Here is a 20,080-nt window from a genome sequence, read left to right on the forward strand (position 1 = left end):
TCACATCACAGCAAACACAATTAACATTTTCCATTGCCCTCTCTATTTTTTTAGAATAGGACACAGTTTTTTTTTATTTTTAAAATAATACTTTATATTATTAATGGAAGTTTTACAGACATTATTAGATTAAAATTACTGTTTTGTGTGCAGCCAAGAGGATAATAAACAAAAATATAAATTTTTAAGAATAATAGTTGAATATTATAGCTTTGTGTAGGAGTCCATTGATTATACCAAGGTCCTCCTATTTTTCATTCCTTAGTCTCTGTGCTCTCTTGCAGTAGGAAAAAACAGATATTTGTTTTCATAGAGGCTGGGTCTTTGTTTTCTCTGATGTTCTGCCTCTGGATCAGATATCCTCTGCTTCCCATCTTCTCTCTCTATTGTTTTTCTTTCTTTCCCCTTGTGTCAGTGTAAAGCTACAAGTAGAGAGAGGATGAGCAGAGGGATGGGTGGGATTTAAAAATCTGTTGAGCAGAGTCAGTTGGATTGTGGATAAATGAATAAGAATATAGATGTCTGACGCACTTTTATGCCTTTTCATCTTTATGTGTTAGTCTCTCTTGGTTGATGCAGGTGGAATTTTGTCATTAATGTTGATATTCAATGTAACTGTGCTTGGGCTATTCAATCATACAAATGTTTTGGAACAGGCACTCATAAGCTTAATCTTGTTCTTTCAATAGAAAGGACATATATTTTCAGCTTAATTTCTTATAAGAGATCTATATCATCAAGGGGTTCATTTTACCTTGAGCAATAAATATTTTTATTTTATTGACAGTGAATCTGTCTGCAGTACTCAGTTTCTTCTTATTATATGTAGTTACCTTACAATAATACTGAAATTGTCTTAAAATGTTAAAATGCTTGGACATTTTAAATAAATTAAAATGACATATTTCAAGTTGATGCAGAATTTTGAATTTGTACACTATCATCTCAAGACAAGATGCTTAGTACTTTCTGAAGTATTATAAAAGTGCCACCAAACAAGGAGACAATATATGTTGAGCTGGGAAGTTGAGCTTTCTATAGTCTGTGAACTTGTTTCCTGCTGAATGTCTGGTATCTGGAGGGTCTTGACATCCATATAACACTTGCAGATGTGTAATACTTCCTCTCTGCATGGTCTCATATACATTTTATCTATGTTTTCAATAGTATCCTAAAACAATGATACCTAAGATGACCGCATGAAAGAAAAAATCTTTTATCACACTGGCATTAAAATGTGAGTAACTTTGTTTGGAAATAGTTGTGTCTCCCAGAGTACACAGGTGATTCCTCTGAAATGTAGTAAAGCAATTTTTTTGCACATTAGGCTTTCATTAAAACAAGTGCTGATACACCAACAACAAGCTCTTTTGAAATTTGTGTTTGCTATCTGTAGGCTTTTAAGTGAATCATTATTTTCCCAGTTTCTCCTGAGGTGTACGTACATTTCGGTTCTCCTTGGAATGACTCTCTGAGGGGGCCAAATAGATATTTCTTTTCTTTCTACTTTTTTTGTCATTTTTTACTCCACTCTTAAATTCAACTTTAAAAGTTGTTTTATATGAAATTTTTCTGTGTCCTCATCTCCTGAGATCCTGGTGATTTTTATAAAAAGATGGAACAGATATTTTGAAAATGTTAGGGCATAAAAATGGATTTTCTCATAATATTCTCAGAAACTGTATGAAAGTAGAAAAGGACTATATTTTGAATTTTGGTTTGAGAAAAGAGGACAGGAAAGAGTATGGGATATAAAGGCAGTATTTCAGAAAGGCAATGAATGTAATCTTAAGAAAGGTGGCAGCCTTTCATGGTTCAGCAGCAGGTAACCATAGGTAATAAAATATATATAAACTAGAACAGCATGTGGTAGAATGGGAACAGAGTACTCTTTGTGCCTGGTTAAATTTCTCAGTTTTTATTACATGTATACACTACAGAAATGTTCTACAGGATCTATGGAGAGGCAGAAGTTTACAGCCAATCATATGCTGCAAAGCAGTTCCATCACCTTTTCAGAATTCACATGTGACCAGTATTTTATGAAGCACTACCCCAGCCAAAAGTGTAAAAGTCTCCTGGCACTGCCTTTAAACTGGACAGATTTTTTGGTAGAGGCGATTGTGTAGGACAAAATGAAAAGCAGAAATAAATTCTAGGAAGTTAAGTGGGTGTCCTCGAGTCATCATTCATTCTACAGAGAAGTATAGATATGGCTCAGCTCCTTGAATAACTGGCAGCCCTAGATCTCGGTCACTTAGAAATAGTTCTGGCTCCACACAAAAAAGGCAGAGCCTGGTGGACCTGTGAACTGTGCGTGGGGAAAATGGATGGTGTTACCTCTCCAGCACTGTAACTTCGGAGCCTCTGGAGGTGTTGACGATGCATCAGATGATTAGGAAGACGACCATTCTGAAGAGGGATTCGGGGGTCAATGAAAGTGGTCGCTCGACTGTTGTGGTCCACAAAAAAAGACTGCAGACAACCAGTAAAAAGAGCACTCAGTAAGAATGAGCCAGAATAAAATGAACAATGTAAGGGAATGCTATGGGGCCCAGATATCATGTTTATTTCTGTCTCTCTTTTATATCTACTCAAAATAAGATGGAAAACTGGGGCACTGTGCATCTGTTAGCTCAGCAGTTGAATGAAGCAAGCAGTCATTAACACTTTACACTGTGAAGTTATACAGAACTACTCATAGCATTTTTTTTCATATGCAAAATAAGATAGAGCCTTTGATGGATAAATAATACTAGTGATAAATCACTTCTACAGCATTTTACTTTTTAAAAAATGCTCTTTTTTATTATAGAATTAGCACAGTCTCACTTAGAAAAAAATTAAAAGGATAAGATAGTAAAAAGAAAATAATGTAAATTATCACAAATTAAAGGCAATCACCAAAATATTTTGGTAATTTTCTCAGTTTTTTTCTTTTCTTATGCAAGTATACAAATGTACAAATATATACATATTTTCCCACATTAAGAAGAATTTTGTTATAAAATATTTTGCCTATTATATTATGAACACTTCCATAAATTATTAAATTTTCTTTTAACACAGAATTTTAATAAGCACATAGTATTCAGATTGATGGAGTCATAATGATTACTTTCAGTACTCTGAAAATATCAATGGCATATTTCACAGAACTAAAACAAGTAATCCAAAAATTTATGTATAACAACAAAAGATCATGAATAGCCACAGCAATCTTAAGAAGAACGGAGTTGGAGGCATCATGCTACCTGATATTAAACTATACTTCAAGATTATAGAAATAAAAAAACACACATGGTATTGTCATAAAAACAGACACATAAATCAATGGAACATAATATAGACTCCAGAGATAAACCCACAGTTAAACAGTCAATTAATATATGACAAAAGAGGCAAGAATATACAATGAAACAAAGGCAGTTTCTTTAATAAATGGTGTTGAGAAAATTGGTAAGATACATGAAAAAATAAAACTATATTTGTTATACCATATACCATATATAAGAATAAATTAAAAATGAATTAAAGACTTAAATGTGAGACTAATAACTATAGAACTCTTAGATTAAAACATAAGCAGTAAATCTCTGACATTTGTTTTAGCAATATTTTTTTATATATACCTCCTTGGGTAAGGTAAACAAACAAACAAAAATAAACAAATGGGACTACATCAAACTAAAAGCTTTTGTAAGTGAAGGAAACCATAAACAAAATGAAGAGAAAGCCTATTGAATGAGAGAAGATATTCACCAACAATATATCTGATAAAGAGTTAATGTCCAACATTTATAAAGAACTCATACAGCTGAACACTAAAAAATATCCAATAGAATTAAAAATTGACAGAGGACCTTAGTAGATGTTTCTCAAAGAGGACATACAGACATATGAAAAGATGCTCAACATCACTAATCATATGATTAATGGAAAATAAAACTAAAGTAAAATAAAACCACCTCACACAGAATGGCTATTATCAATAAATCCAAAAACAAGTGTTGGCTTGGATGTGGAGAAAAGGGAAGATTCATGCACTGTTGCTGGGAACCCAGACTGGAAAACAGTATGGAGGTGTCTCAAAAATTAAAAATGGAACTGCTAAGATCCAAGATGATGGCAGTACACTCACTCACCCCCAGGACCAAACTGGAATTACAACTAAAACATAGAAATATCAACCAGAATAACCAACTGAATACTAGCTGAACAAAAATCTTATAACTAAGGATTTACAGAAGAAGGCACAAAGAGACTGGTAAGAAGGGCAGAGATGTGAAAAGGACTTGCACCACTCCCATGAGTGGTAGATAAGGTTTTGGAGAAATATCTCAGCTGCAGGGTTTTCCCCTGAGAAGTGTGGGATCTCAACCCCACATTGGCTCCCCAGCTCAGAGAACCAGAGCCTGGAAGAGGTACCTGCATAACATCTGGTTGTGAAAAGCAGTGAGTATTCTGTCTGCCTGGGAGAGACATAGGTGCCCTCTTCAAGGGCCAGTGCAGAACAGTTCATTCACGGCCACCCACCCTAGACTCTGGCAGAGAGGGGGTGGAGTTGACTAGAGTTGTGTGAGGAGGGTCTGGGGTTTGTGGCTCTGGGGAGAGAGTTGAAGGGGCAGCCACCAGGATCCCTGTGCTGAGTCCATCTCCCACACTGCAGACACCATATTTTTTTAGTGGAGCGCTCCCCTTCTTATGGCATCAGTCTAAGGGAAAGCAATAGTTCCACCCTCTGAACTTCATGTTGCTCCTCCCTGCAGAGCTTATGCCTTGCTAAGAAGTCACCTGTCTGATCCAGGGTGAGGAGTTCTGGGCGGACTCAGAGGGTGTCAGTGGCTAAGTTGTGAGGCTTTGGGGTGGCAGACATTCAACCCTCTTTCTTGTGAACCTGACCAATGTTGTATCCCTTGAATGAGAGATACACTAGCCCTACCCTAAGGGCTACCAGCAGCCCCAAACTCCTGACTCCCAGTGGACCTGTCCTGCTGGGCTCTTGCTCCAAGTAGAATCTGAGACATTGAGTTGTGTGGCTCTAAAACAAGGGCCATTTTTCCTCCTTTGCCACACCAGTGCAGAGCCTTTCCTTCTCATATAAAATCTCAATCTGTTTGGGCCTGACAAACTCTGCTGGCCCCCCCATGACAACTCCGCACCACAAATGTCTGTGGAGACATGGCCAGTAGCAGCTAGACTAGGTATACCCTAAGAAATTTGCTGAGTGGCCTCAGACCCAGCACTGGCACCAAGTTTGAACATGTATCAATCTGGTGAACACTACTTGTCCTGCCTAACAGGCAGCCAGTAGATGGAGGCAGGTAGAGACCGGTCTCAGGGTGTCTTGGGAACAGCCCCCAAGGTTTGCACAAGTGAAAGCTGGCTTTGGTGCAAGGATTTGTTCTTCCCACACATACCCAGACCCAGCAGAGGAAGCCACAAGCTCTAGATCACTTTGCATCTCTAAACAGTTTGATCAAGGCCAGTTACAGGCAGTGTCTGACATTTATCAGAGTCCCTCTCAAGATGCCCCAGAAAAGACATGCCAAATGGCCAGCATCAGACAACATTAGAGCAGGATCCAATTAGCTTCACAAATGGAACATCTAAAGGAACATCTTGGCAGGCACCAGACCCTGCTTAGGCAAAATTTGCTTCGAGTGGTCAGCACATGCATAGCCGCACAAACACTGTGATTGGGATTCATCTTCAAAGTCAGCCAGTCTAAGGTCTTCCTTACACACAAATGGGCCAGTAACAATTAAGTCTCAATTATAAGAGCAGGGCTCACATAACCCACACAAGACACATTCCTGGAGCACCCAAGGCAACTGGTCACTGAGACTGGGTCACTGGAATCCATAGGACACCTACTACATAAAGCCACCCTAAGAAGACTTGGAAAAAGAGCAGATCTACTTAATACATAGCAACAAACACAGAGAGTCAGCCAAATAGAGAGTGTAAGAAACACGACTGAAGTCAAAGTATAAGGGAAATCTCCTAAAAAGAGCTAAATAAAAGAGAGGCTAACAATTTACTAGATATAGAGTTTAAAAAATGGTCATAAAGATGCTCAATTAACTTAGTGATAACTCAATGAACTTAGTGAAAACTTAAACAGCATGAAAAGGGACATAGAAACCCTGAAAATGAAGCAGTCAGAAGTGAAGAATACAATAGAAATAATAAATTATAAGTTGGATAAAGCAGAGGATTGAATCAGTAATTAGCTTCCTAATTGGTAGCAGAAAACACACAATTACAGAAGCAAAAAGAAAAAAACAATTTTAAAAAATGAAGATAGCTTAAGGGACCTTTGGGACAACATAAAGCATAAGAACATCAGCATCACAGGGGTACCAAAGGAGAAGAGACAGAGAGAGCAAGGGATCAAGAACCAATATAAAGAAATAATAACTGAAAAGTTCCCGAACCTGGTGAAGGAAAAGGAAGTCCAAGAAGCACAGAGTTCTAAACAAGATTAACCCAAAGGAGCCCACACCAAGACACACCATAATTAATATTTCTAAGGTTAAAGACAAAGATAAAATCCTAAAGTGGCAAGATAAAGAGAGTTATTTACAAGGGAGCTCTCATAAGACTGTTGGCTTATTTCTGAACAGAAAAATTCAGGTCATAGGGATTGGCATAAAATATTCAAAGTGATAAAAAGCAAAGACCTACAACTAAGATTACTTTAACCAGCAAGGCTATCAGTTAAATTTGAAAGGAAAATAAACAACTTCTCATACAAGGAAAAGCTAAAGGAGTTCATTTTCACCAAACCAGTATTAAAATAAATGTTAAAGAGACTTCTCTGGAAGAAAAAGAAAAAAATGTGAGAAACATAGTTATAAAGAATATAAAGACAATAAAAATGTACCTATCAATAATTACTTTAAATGTAAAAGGCCTAAATGCTCCAATCAAAAGACAGAGGGGGAAAAAAAGACATAGGGTAGCCAAATAGATAAGAAAACAAGACTCATATATATGTTGTTTACAAAAGACCCACCTCAGGATAAAAGATACACACAGACTAAAAGTAAAGTGATGGAAAAATATTTTATGCAAATAGAAATAAAAAAATGCTAAGGGTGGAAATGCTTATATCTGACAAAATAGACTTTAAAAAAGGCTATAGTAAGAGACAAAGAATGACACTACATAATAATTAAGATAACAACTCAACAAGAGGACATAACCCTTGTAAACATTTATGCACCCAACATAAGAGCACCTAAATATATAAAGCAAATCCTGACAGACAAAAAGAGAGAATGACAGTAATATAGTCATAGTAGGGGATTTTAACACCTCATTGACATCAATGTATAGATCTTCCAGACAGATAATCAACCAGGAAACAATGGCCTTAAGTGACATATTAGTCAGATGGATTTAATTGATATCTTCAAAGCATTTTATGGTAAAGCAATAGGATTTACATGAGGATAGTTTAATGACCTCCTGGAACCTCTTCGAGTGTACCAACATTCACATCATGGGGAAACCAGAAGGAGAAGAGATAGAGCAAGGAATTAAAATCCTACTGAAAAAAATAATGATGAAAAATTTTTCTTACCTAATGAAAGAAATAGACATAAGAAAAGTCCAGAAAGCACAGAGTCCCAAACAAGATGAATCTAAAGAGGCCCACATAAGACACATCATAATTAAAATACTGAGAATTAAAAACAAAAGGAAAGTCTTAAAAGCAGCAAGTAAAAAGCAATTAGTTACCTACAAGAGAGTTTCCATAATACTGTTAGCTGATTTCTCAACAGAAACTTGCAGGCCAGTAGGAATTGGCAAAGAATATTCAAAGGGATGGAAAGCAAGGAACCTACAACCAAAATTACTGTATCCAGCAAAGCTATCACTTAGAATCCTAGGACAGATAAAGAGCTTCCCAGAGAAGAAAAAACTAAAGGAGTTCATTGCCCCCAAACCAGTATTTTATGAAATGTTAAAGGGTCTCTTCAAGAAGAAAAAGGAAAAAAGAGAAAAAATATGAATAAAAAAATGAAATAATAAATACATATCTATCCACAAGTACTTTAAATATAAATGGATTAAATGCTCCAATCAAAACACATATTGAGGCTGAATGAATAACAAAACAAGATTCTTATATATGTTGTATACAAAAGACTCACTTCAGATGAAAAGACACACACAGACTGAAAGTAAAGGGATGGAAAAATATTTCATGAAAATGAATAAAACAACAAAAACAACAAAAATCAGGGGAAACAATACTTACACCAGGCAAAATGAACTTTAAACCAAAGGCTATAATGAGAGACAACAAAGTACCCAGAAATTTCATTTCTGGGTATTTATCCAAAGAAACCAAAAGACTAAATCAAAAAGACCTATGAATCCATATGTCCATTCCAGCATTATTTACTATAGACAAGATATGGAAGCAACATAAGTGTCTATCAATAGATGAATGAATAAAAAAGAAGTGATGCATATATACAATAAAATATGACTCAGGCATAAAAAAAGAATGAACTCTTGCCACCTGAAACAACATGAATGGATCTAGAAGGTACTGTGCTGAGTTAAATAGTCAGAGAGAAAAACAAATGCCATATAATTTCACTTATATTTAGAATCTAAAGAACAAAATAAGCCATCAAGCTGACTGGAAACAGTCTCATAGATACAGAGAACATTTAAAGGGTTGCTAAGTGGGAGGGTGTATAGGAGGATAGGTGAAAGAGGTGAAGGGATTAAAAATATTTTATGTCCAGCTGGGTGTGGCTCAGCGGTTGAGCGTCGACCTAAGATCCAGGTGATTGGGGTTTGATTCCCAGTCAGGGCACATGCCTGGGCTGCAGGCTTGATCCCCAGTCAGGGGGGTGCAGGAGGTAGCCGATCAATGACTCTCTCATCATTGATGTTTCTATCTCTCTATCCCTCTCCCTCCCTCTCTCTGAAATCAATAAAGATATGTTTAAAAATAAATAAATAAATAACAATATTTCATCAAAATGGAACTTCCAAATTTGTAGTTACAGAATATTGACTATGAATGGTGTTAGATGGGTACTAGATTTATCAATGATCACTTCATAAGTTATATATATCTAATCACTTGATTGTATACCTGAAACTAATATACTATTGTACACCAAATGTAATTGAAAAATATATATATTTTCAAAAAGAAAAGGTTTCTCAAGCAAACCAAATAATAATAATAATATTGAATGTCAACTGTAATTGAAAAATTAAAATATAGAAAATGAAAAACTCAGTGTTATTTCAAAATATGTACTTGGATAAAATTATAAAAGTAAAATTGGTCAAAAACATAAATAATTTTTGAGTTTTCAATTTTTATTATTTACAATTACCTATCATGTTTGATCACATTGAAAATTTAAAAATAAGCATTTAGAAATACCTATAGGATATATTAAGAGTTCTGAGTCCCAGGAAATTATGTTATTATAAGCATGGAAATTTAATTATTAAAATTTACACAGTATAGAGCTAAAAAAATATTTACCAGGACAGCATCCCACAGAGATTCAAAAAACTAAAAAATATGTATTCACAAAGATATATGCATCCCTATGTTCATTGCCCCATTATTCACAGTGGCCAAGACATGGCAACAACCAGTGTCCTCCGATAGAGGACTGGATAAAGAAGATATGGTACATGTACACAATGGAATACTACTCAGCCATAAGAAAGGATGAAATACTGCCATTTGCAACAACATGGATGGACCTTGAGAATATTATACTTAAGTGAAATAAGCCATTCAGAAAAAGCTAAGAACCATATGATTTTACACATATGTGGGATATAAAACTAAAACTTGTGGACACAAACAGTAGTGTGATGGTTGCCAGAGGGAAGAGGGTGGGGGGTGAAAGGGTCCTAATATATGATGATGGGAGAAGATATGACTTTGGGTGGTGGGTATACAGAGTAATATACAGATCTTGTAACATAGACACCCACACCTGCAATCTTTATGTTCATATTAATCATTGCTATCCCAATAAATTTAATAAAATAAATAAATAAATAAATATATTTATTGCCATCCCAATAAATTTAATAAAATAAATAAATAAATAAATAAATTTATTTATTAACAAAAATAGAATTGTATGCCCACCAACTTGGATGGAACTGAAGATGGTGTGCCTTGAAAAAGTGTGAAAGATGGCTTAAAAAGTAATGCTTATGATATCAAAAATATGAATAAAGAATCTGAATAAGAGTAAAATGTGAATGGAAAATCATTAATCAACATATTTAAATAAAAGGAAAATTTAAGCACAGAAGTATAAGCTGAATTAATACACACTAAAGTAGACTTTCACTATTCAACTGTATGCCAAGAAGTTTATAAATTAAAGTTTATATGAGTTCCTTATATTTATTATTATTTTAAGTTTTGTTCAAATATTACAGATGTCTCTTTTTCTCCCCAATGACTCAATCCACCCCATCCCACTGCCCTCCCCAGTCCTTATCCACACCACTGTCCATGTCCTTGGGTTGTGCATATATGAATATAAATTCTTTGGTTAATCTCTCCCCCTCCACATACCTGCCCTCCTCCATCCCTCTGATATTCATCCATATGTTCCATGCTTTAATGTCACTGAATCATTTCAGTTCATCAGTTTATTAAGTTCTTTAGATCCCACAAATAAGTGAGATCATGTGATGTTTGTTTATCTCAGCCTGGCTTACATCACTTAGCATAGTATTTTACAGGTCCTTCCATACTGTCCCAAATAGTAAGAGATCCTTCCTCTTTACAGCTGTGTAGTATTCCATGGTGTATATGCCCCACAGATTTTTTAATCCACTCATCTACTGATGAGCACTTGGGCTGTTTCTAGATTTTAGCTATTGTAAATTGTGCTGCTAAGAACATAGGGCTGAATATATTCTTTCTAATTAGTGTTTCAGGATTTTTAGGATATATTCTTAGAAGTGGGATCGCTAGGTCAAAAGGCAGCTCCATTTCTAATTTTTCGAGGAACCTCCATACTGGTTTTCCATAGTAGCTGCACCAGTATGCATTCCCACCAGCAGTGCACTAGGATTCCCCTTTCTCCACATCCCCTCCAGCACAAGTCATTTGTTGATTTGTTGATGGTAGCCATTCTTATAGGTGTGAAGTGATACCTCATTGTGGGTTTAATTTACATCTCTCTAATAATAAGCGACATCGAGCATTTTCTCATATGTCTTTTGACCGTCTGTATGTACTCTTTGGAGAAGTGTCTATTCAGATCCTTTGCACATTTTTTTAATTGTGTAGTTTGTCTTCCTCTTGCTGAATAGTATGAGTTCTCTGTAAACTTTGGAAATTAGTCCCTTATCAGATACATCCTTGGCAAATATGTTTTCCCAGACCATGGGGTTCCTTTGTATTTTGAGACTGTTTTCTTTTGCTGTGCAGAAGTTTTTAGTTTGATGTAGTCCCATATGTTTATTTTTTCTTTTGTTTCTCTTGTCCTAAGTGTTGTATCATTGGAAATTCCACTGGGTGAGATGTCTGTGAGTTTACTGCTTATGTTTTCTTTCAGGATATTTATGGTTTCGCAACTTACATTTAAGTCTTTTATCCATTTTGAGTTTATTTTTGTGTATGGTGAAAGTTGGTGGTCTAGTTTCATTTTTTTGCATATTCCTGTCCAATTTTTTAAGCATCATCTATTGAAGAGGCTGCCATTTCTCCATTGTATGCTCTTGCCTCCCTTGTTAAATATTAACTGACCATAATGGCATAGGTCTATTTCTGGGGTCTCTGTTCTGTTCCATTGATCTATATGTTTGGTGTTGTACAATGGCCTTGTAGTATAGTTTGATATCAAGTAAAGTGATCACTCTCACTCTTCTTTTTCCTCAAGATGGCTGCAGCTATTCAGGGTTATTTTGGGTTCCATATAAATTATTGAAATATTTGTTCTAGATCTGTGAAATATGCTGTTGGTATTTTAATAGGAATTACATTGAATCTATAAATTGCTTTGAATAGTATGTACACTTTAATGATATTAATTTTTCCAGTCCATGAACATGGTATCTTCTTCCAGTTGTTTATATCTTCCTCTATTTCTTTTTTCAGTGTCCTATAGTGTTCCAATTACAGGTCTTTTACATCCTTGGTTAAGTTTATTCTTAGGTATCTTATTTTTTTAGTTGCAATGGTAAATGGTATTGTTTTTCAGTTTCTGTTTCTGAGAGTTCACTGTTGGTGTATAAGAATGCCATTGATTTCTGGATGTTGATTTTGTATCCAGTTACCTTGCCAAATTTGTTTATCAAATCTAACAGTACTTTGATAGTCTTTAGGGTTTTCTGTGTACAATATCATGTCATCTGCAAGTAATGACAGTTTTATTTCCTCCTTTCCAATTTGGATACCTTTTATGTTTTCTTCCTGTCTGATGGCTGTGGCAAGGACTTCCAGTACTATGTTGAATAAGAGTGGTGAAAGTGGACATCCTGTCTTGTTCCGGTTTTTATGGACATGGGTTTAGTTTTTAATCATTGAGTGTGATATTGGCTGTAGTTTGTCATATGTAGCCTTTATTATGTTGAGGTATGGTCCCTCTATTTCCACTTTGTTGGGAGTTTTTGTCAGAAATGGGTGCTGGATTTTGTCAAATGATTTTTCTGCCTTTATTGATATGATAAGATGATTTTTGTCCTTCATTTTGTTTATGTGTTGTGTCATATTTATTGATTTGGAGATGTTATACCAGCCTTGCATTCTTGGAGTAAATCCGACTTGGTAATGGTATATAATCTTTTTCATGTATTGCTGGATCTGGTTTGTTAGTATTTTTTGAGGATTTTAGGATCTATGTCCATCAGTGATGTCGGCCTGTAATTCTCTTTCTTTTTAGTGTCTTTATGTTTTTGGGATTAGGATGATGCTTGCCTCATAAAAAGAGTTTGGGAGTTTTCTCTCCTCTTGAATTTTCTGGAATAGTTTGAAGAGAATAGGTGTTAATTCTTCTTTGAATGTTTGGTAAAACTCGCCTGTAAATCTATCTGGTTAAGGACTCTTGTGTGCTGGGACTTTTTGATTACTGCTTCAATTTTATTAATTGTTATCGGCTTATTCAGGTTTTATGCCTTTTCTTGATTCATTTTTAGAAGATTGCATGTTTCTAGGAATTTTTTCATTTCACCCATGTTGTCCAGTTTTTTGGCATATAGTTGTTCATAGTACCTTCTTACAATCCTATGTATTTCCGTTGGTGCTGTTATCTTGGCTCTTTCATTTCTGATTTTATTTATTTGGGTCCTCTCTTTTTGTTTCTTAATGAGTCTGGCTAAAGGTGCATCAATCTTATGTATCTTTTCAAAGAACCAATTCTTGGTTTCATTGATTTTTTTCGTATTTTTTTTAGCTCCTATGTCATTTATTTCTGCTCTAATCTTTATTTTCTTCCTTATCTTCCTCAGGCTTTTCTTGCTGTTCTCATTCTAGTTCTTTTAGTTGTTGTGTTAGATGATTCATTAGTGCTTTTTCTTGGTTTTTTTGAGATAGGCCTGTAATGCTTTAAACTTTCAGGACTGCTTTCTCTGTATCCCATAGATTTTGGGTTGTTGTCTGTTTATTTTTGTTTTTTTCCAAGAAGTGTTTGATTTCTTCCTTGATCTCATTGGTAACACATTCATTGTTTAATAAGCTGCTATTTAGCTTCCATGTGTTTAAATATTTTTGAATTTTTTTATAGTGGTTGATTTGTAGTTTCATAGTATTGTAATGTGAGACAAAGCTTGATATGATTTCAATCTTCTTGAATTTGTAGAGACTTGCCTTGTGCCCTAACATGTGGACTATTTATGATAATGTCCCATTGGCATTTGAGAAGAATGTGTATTCTGCTGCTTTGGGACGAAATGTTCTGTAAGTGTCAATTAAATCCATTAGGTCTTGTGAGTCATTTAAGGTCTATGTTTCCTTGTTGATTTTTTCTCTTGATGATCTGTCCAATGCTGACAGTGGGGTGTTAAAATCCCCACTATGATTGTGTTGCTGTCAATCTCCCACTTAAAGTCCCCCAAGAAATTTTTTATATATTTAGGTGCTCTTATATTGGGTGCATAAATGTTTATGTGTTATTTCCTCCTGTTGGATTGATCCCTTTAGCATTATGTAATGACCATCTTTGTATTCTGTTATGGTCTTTATTTTGAATTCTGTTTTTTCATAAATAAGTATTGCTACTCCATCTTTTCTTTTCTTTCCATTTACATGGAGTATTTTATTTCATCCTTTCACTTTGAGCCTGTGTGAATTTTTTTTCTCAGGTTGGTCTCTTGTAGACAGCATATATTTGGGACCTGTTTCCTTATTCATTCAGTTACCCTATGTCTTTTGATTGTAACATTTATTCCACTTACATTTAAGGTTACTATTGATACATTATTTAATGCCACTTTTCCCCTTTATGGTGACGTACTTTTTTATCATATCTTGCAATGCTGGTTTCATTGTACTGAACTCCTTTAGCCTTTTTTTTTTTTTTTTTTGGTCAGGGAAACTCTTTATTTCACCTTCAATTTTAACTGATGGCCTTGCTGGATAAAGCAATCTTGTTTGCATATCCTTGCTTTTCATTATTTTGAGAACTTCATGCCACTCCCTCTGGCCTGAAAAGTTTCTGTTGAGAAATCTACTGTCAACCTTATGGGGGTCCTTTTAGGTCACTGATTTTCTTTCTCTTGCAGCTCTTAATATTTTCTCTTTGTCCCTGACATTTGCCAGTTCCCATTTTAATTATGTTGTGTCTTAGAGTGTGTCTCTTTGGGTCCATCTTGTTGGAACCCTTTGTGCTTCCTGAACTTGTGTGGCTTTCTCCCTTGCCAGTGTAGGGAAGTTTTCTGTCATTATTTCCTCTACCAAGTTCTCCATCCCTTACTCTTTTTCCTCCCCTTCTGGCACTCCTCTAATGCAAATGTCGTTTCCCACATGTCCCAAATCTCACTTAGAATCTCCCATACTTTTTAAGTATTTTTTTTTATTTTGTTGCTCTGATAGAGTGGTTTTTCCTACCTTATCTTCCAAGTTACTTATTCTATCCTCTGCTTCATTGAGCCTGCTTGTAATTTCTTACCAGCATATTCTTGATATCTGATTTAGTATTCTTCATTTCTGTCTGAATCTTGCTTATGATATGTGGTTTTTTTTCATGTTTTCACTAAGTTCCTTGACCTTACCATCAATTGTTGTATTGTTCTCATTAATTTCCTTGAGCATCTTTATAATCATTCCTCTGAACTTTATTTCTGAGAACTTGCTTAGTTGCATCTCATCGAAGTCTTTTTCCTGGAGATTTTTCTATTCTTTAGTTTGGAGGTTGTTTCTTTGTTTCCCCATTTTGGTGGCTCTTAGTGTATGTATGTATTAGATATGTTTGTTGTCTCCCAGTTTTATGGGAAGGGACTTTGTAGCATGAGTCTAGTGGATCCCAGAGGTGTGTTTTCCTTATACGTCTGAGCTCTTTGCTCTAGGCATGTCCCTTTTGTGGGTGTCCCTTTTGTGGGTTGTTTCGGCTCTCCTGCTGTGATTGGGTCTAGAATGTTGTTGACCAGTCCTTGGGAGGACTCTCTTCTCAGGTTGGCTAACTGTGTCTCATCCCCAACCATGTCATGTAAGCTGGGTGCTGGCAAGACATAACAATACACAACTAAACTTGCAGGAAACAAGGGGTATCTTAAAAATATCTTGAAAACCACAATGAAAACAACCCAAGTGAAAATAGAACTGGGAGAATGAAGGGAGAACACAAATTCTAAAGCAAAAAAAAAAAAAAAAAAGAGGTAAGAAAAGTAAAGCTAGAGAGAGAAAAATATATTGTTGTTAATAGTGATGAAAACATTAAAAGTAATAATAATAAACTAAAGTAAAATGTAAAAAATAGAGAAACTACTGGGAGATAAAAGGGGCAGTGAAAAGATTCTGAAAAAAGGGCAAGCAAAAAAATTAAGAGAGGGAATAGGAATAGGATAATAGTTGAAAGTGAAAAAATAAAAATATAATAAAGAAAGTAACAGAAACTAACACTCAAAAAAAAGACAGTAAGACATAGGGAGAAAAAAAAAAAGAAATAAAAGAGGAAAAATAAGCTATGCCAATGGATTGAGAAGAGAGAGAGAGATAAAGCCAGGTCAGGGAGGGAGTCCAATAAGAGATATGGGGGAAACTAGAGAAAAGCAGTAAACTTATTGGTTATAATTATAAAATCCCAGCAATTAAGCAGGGAATATCAAGAAAATCTTGACAGAAGGAAAGATAAAACAAAACATGGCAAATATACAAAACAAACAAAATAAAAAACATTCCAAGCAAAAATTTTTTAAAAAATTAATAAAATATTTTTAAAACTTTAATATTATAAAATTTAAAAAGAAGGAAAAAATTTTTTTCCTTTCTCTTTTTCCTCAGGAAAAATAAAAATTAAAATAAGTCGATTAGGTGAGTTTCTTCTGGGCAGCTTATGTTTTCTGATGCTCACTGTTTTGTATGCTGATTTCCATCCTCCTGGGAGGTACATGTGTATAAGCCAATGTGAGGAGCTGTCTAGACTTGGCTCTGGTGTCCTTAGGTAGTTGGTTGATCTGAGGCTCTCTGTGGACCACCTCCTCTTGTCAACTATTTTGCAACCTTGTAGTTGCCTGGTCTTACTCCAGAGTCTTCTGTAGATTCTTTACGGTGCAAGATGGCTAGTGTAGTTTGGGATATAGCTCCCCTTACTTAGAGTTTTCACTGTTAAGCACTCACTGTGAGGAAGTTAGTTTCTGCTTCACAGCCAGATCCTCAGTCTCTACCCTATCCTCCAATTCTTGTTCCCCATACACTGCCTGCTGCAGTTTCAGATTGTTTTCAGTCTGTTGCCTTTTCTGTATAAGCAGTTTCAGCAGCCTGAATTCAGTGGGTTTGATTAAAAAACATTCCAGTGAACACTTTGCCTGCCCAGTGCCAAGAAGGGGTTTTCAGCTTTTCCTCCAGTTCCCAACCAATAGTTCCTGAGAGTCTTATTCTTCTAATGTCATCCTATGAGCTGTTCTCCCTTCCCCCTCAGGACTGTGCCCTCTGGGGGGGTATCTGGGGCTTCAGTGAGCTGCACCAGCTCCTTTCCTGTTGGGAGAGGTGCTCCTTGCCTGCAGAAGAGGTAAGTGTGCTCCGCCCCTCCTTGCTCAGATCTGGTTGGCTGGTCACACCAGGCACATATTTCAAACACTCTACTGTGCTGACACAAATCACAGCTTCCGCTGGTCAGATTCTATGATGTTTTTCAGTGCTTCCTACTTGAAATATGTCCATCAGGTATATTTCTCTGGTTTTTCCAAGCTGGTTATGTAGTGTTTTAGGAGTAAGCCAGGTCCATGGCTGGGAGCAGGGGCACTCTGCTTCTTCTCACAGTGCCACCATCTTCCCTCTCCAATTATTATTTTTTCAGTATAATTTATTTAACTTTAATATAAATTTTTGAAGTTAATTTCTGGGTTAAAAGTTAGAAAAATAGTATGTTTTTTAATCCATATTAACAAACTACCTTCACAAGTGCTGTACAGATTTACTATCTTACCAAAATTATTGGAAAAAACTCTTAGAAATGTTGAATGGTAAATAATAAACTGAACATTTTCCTAGAGGTTTATTGGTCATTTCCTTCACTGGAGTATTTTCTTTTTGTTTATTCTTTATTTTGTTTGTTGGTGCTATGTTAAAGTTTTATTACTTATCTGTAAGTATGCTTAGTTACTCATCTGCTTTCAAATTTCAATTTTTGTTCACTTTGTTTTCTAACACAGATTTTTTTTTTATATTCCCATGGATTCAAATCTCTCAATTGTTTCTATCTAGAGTTCAGTTAAATGGTTAATTATATTTTTTTAGTTTTAATTTTGGTGAGTTAATTGTTCTAAGACTTGTTTTGGTATGATGTAAAGTTACAACTTGAGTTCTTTTCTAAAAGCCCATTTTTCCAAATCACTCACTTTTCATTGTTTTATTATATATAAATTCTTATAAACACTATTGTCTGATTCAGTAATATTTTATCTGTTTCACTGATCTATGGGATTTTCACAGCTCCAACTATTAATGTTTGTAGGGCAAGTTTCCTTTCATTATTCAAAATTTCCAAAATTTTCTTATATATTCTTGCCTGCTTATTTTAATTTTTTTCAGATGAACTGGTTTTCATTTTATCAAGTTCCATAATGGTTCTGTTGAGATTTTGTTTAAAATCACCTTAAGACTACATATGATTTTAGAATTTTATTCTTTATGATAGACAATGTAAACATTTCACATATCTGAACATAGAATGACTATTTATTCAAGATTATTTTTTTCTCAGTAAAGTTTTGCAGTTTAACACATATCTGAATAACACATATCTCTGGTTAAGATAGTTTATATTTAATATCGTCTGTTGCTATTCTGAGTGCTTCTTTTCCTGTTATGTTGTGTTACCCTTCATTGCGGTATCTAGGAAAGCTATTACTAGTGTATTTAGTTTCTGTCTGCTCATCACATTAAATGCTTGTATCAAATTAGCTATTCTTTTAAGTGTGTCATTGTTGTTTTTAACTTAAAAATAATAATTTTTTCTCCTTCTTTACAATCGCTCTTTTACCTTTAACCTCCTTTCTTGTAATATTAGTGAGAACTTCTAGAACAAAGTTAAATAGATGTGGCAGTTGCAATTTTGATTTTTATAGGAAAACTAGGGTCGAACTGTAAAATAAGTGGTTAATTTGTCCAAGGAGAGTTTATTGTGTCATAAAACCTTTTTACATTCCAAATTTACTGAGGCTTTTTGGTTTTAAAATATAAATATGTATTTAATTTTATCAAGTACTTTTCTAGCATTTGTTAAAATGACCAACTGAATTGTCTCATATAAATTACTGTTTTATATAATAGAGATAATAGGCTTGCTAATAGTAAATGACTTATATCGCTGAGAAAAAATCTATTTAATTGTGGTTCATAATTCTTTTAATATACTAATTCAACTTTATTTTTTAATATGAGGTTTTTGGACTTTAAGTGACTTTTGTTTAAAGTTTTGTTTTGTTTTTTAATTCAGATTTTCCTTGTTTATTTGTGTATGTGTCTGTATTGAATTTTACACAATTTAATCACATTTGCAGGTTCATGTATACACTACCGCAGTCAAGATACAGACTGTTTTATCACCAAAAGAAGCCTTCATGCTGCCCTTTTATAATCACACTTATCTCCCTCCCTTACTCCTTTATGTCAACTCAGCCTTAACCTCTAGTCAGCCACTTATCTGTTCTTCATTTCTATAATTTTGTCATTTCAAGAATCCTATATAAATGGAATCATACAGTATGTAACCTTTGGAATTGACTTTTTTTACTCAGCCTAATTTCCTTGAGAGTCATTTAAATTGTTGCATGTATCAGTTCATTTTATTTATTTATTATGCAGTAATATTTGGTTGTATGGAGGAACCAGACTTTGTGCCAAAAGCTTTTGAATTTTGTCTAGTTTCTTTAGCAAAGTTATGATGCTTCATGGAATGAACTATGCAGTTTCCATTTTCTCCTATGTTCTGGAGTAGATCATAAAAATATGAGAACTGAGCAAATAATTCATTGATGTTTTTGCAATTTATTTCATGATTATCAGTCTATTTAATTTTTTACATTTACAGAACCATTTTTAAAATTTACATATTTTTAAAGTTATACATGTCTTCTAGATTTTCTAACATGGATTTTAGACATTTATATTACTACATATGCATTTTCTTACTTTAAAAAAGTTCCTCTGAATCTGTTATATCTAATTTCTTGGTTTTATTTGCTATTTTTCCTTGATTGATTTCTGTGCTAAAACAGTTCTTACATTTGTTTCTTATATTGTTTTCTTTTAAATTATATTTTTTGGGCTAACATTGGTTAATAAAATTATTTAAGTTTCAAGTGTACGATTCTATGATACATCATCTATATGTTATATTGTGTGCCCACCACACAAAGTCAAATCTTCTGTCACCATATATTTGACTCCCTTTAC

The 20,080-nt window shown here is 34.6% G+C and overlaps 1 protein-coding gene across 1 annotated transcript in view; it reads right to left on the reverse strand.

Annotated features, from left to right (window-relative positions):
• The window catches only part of HECW1 (HECT, C2 and WW domain containing E3 ubiquitin protein ligase 1), a 578,356-nt gene that overhangs the window by 89,673 nt on the left and 468,603 nt on the right, over positions 1-20,080 (reverse strand). Inside the window, exon 17 of the mRNA XM_016212519.2 lies at positions 2,341-2,475. Within this exon, the coding sequence (XP_016068005.2) occupies positions 2,341-2,475 (135 nt within the window). The remainder of the gene's footprint in view (positions 1-2,340; positions 2,476-20,080) is intronic.

This window comes from Miniopterus natalensis, chromosome 10, assembly GCF_054644295.1.
Source record: "Miniopterus natalensis isolate mMinNat1 chromosome 10, mMinNat1.hap1, whole genome shotgun sequence".
NCBI lineage: Eukaryota > Metazoa > Chordata > Mammalia > Chiroptera > Miniopteridae > Miniopterus > Miniopterus natalensis.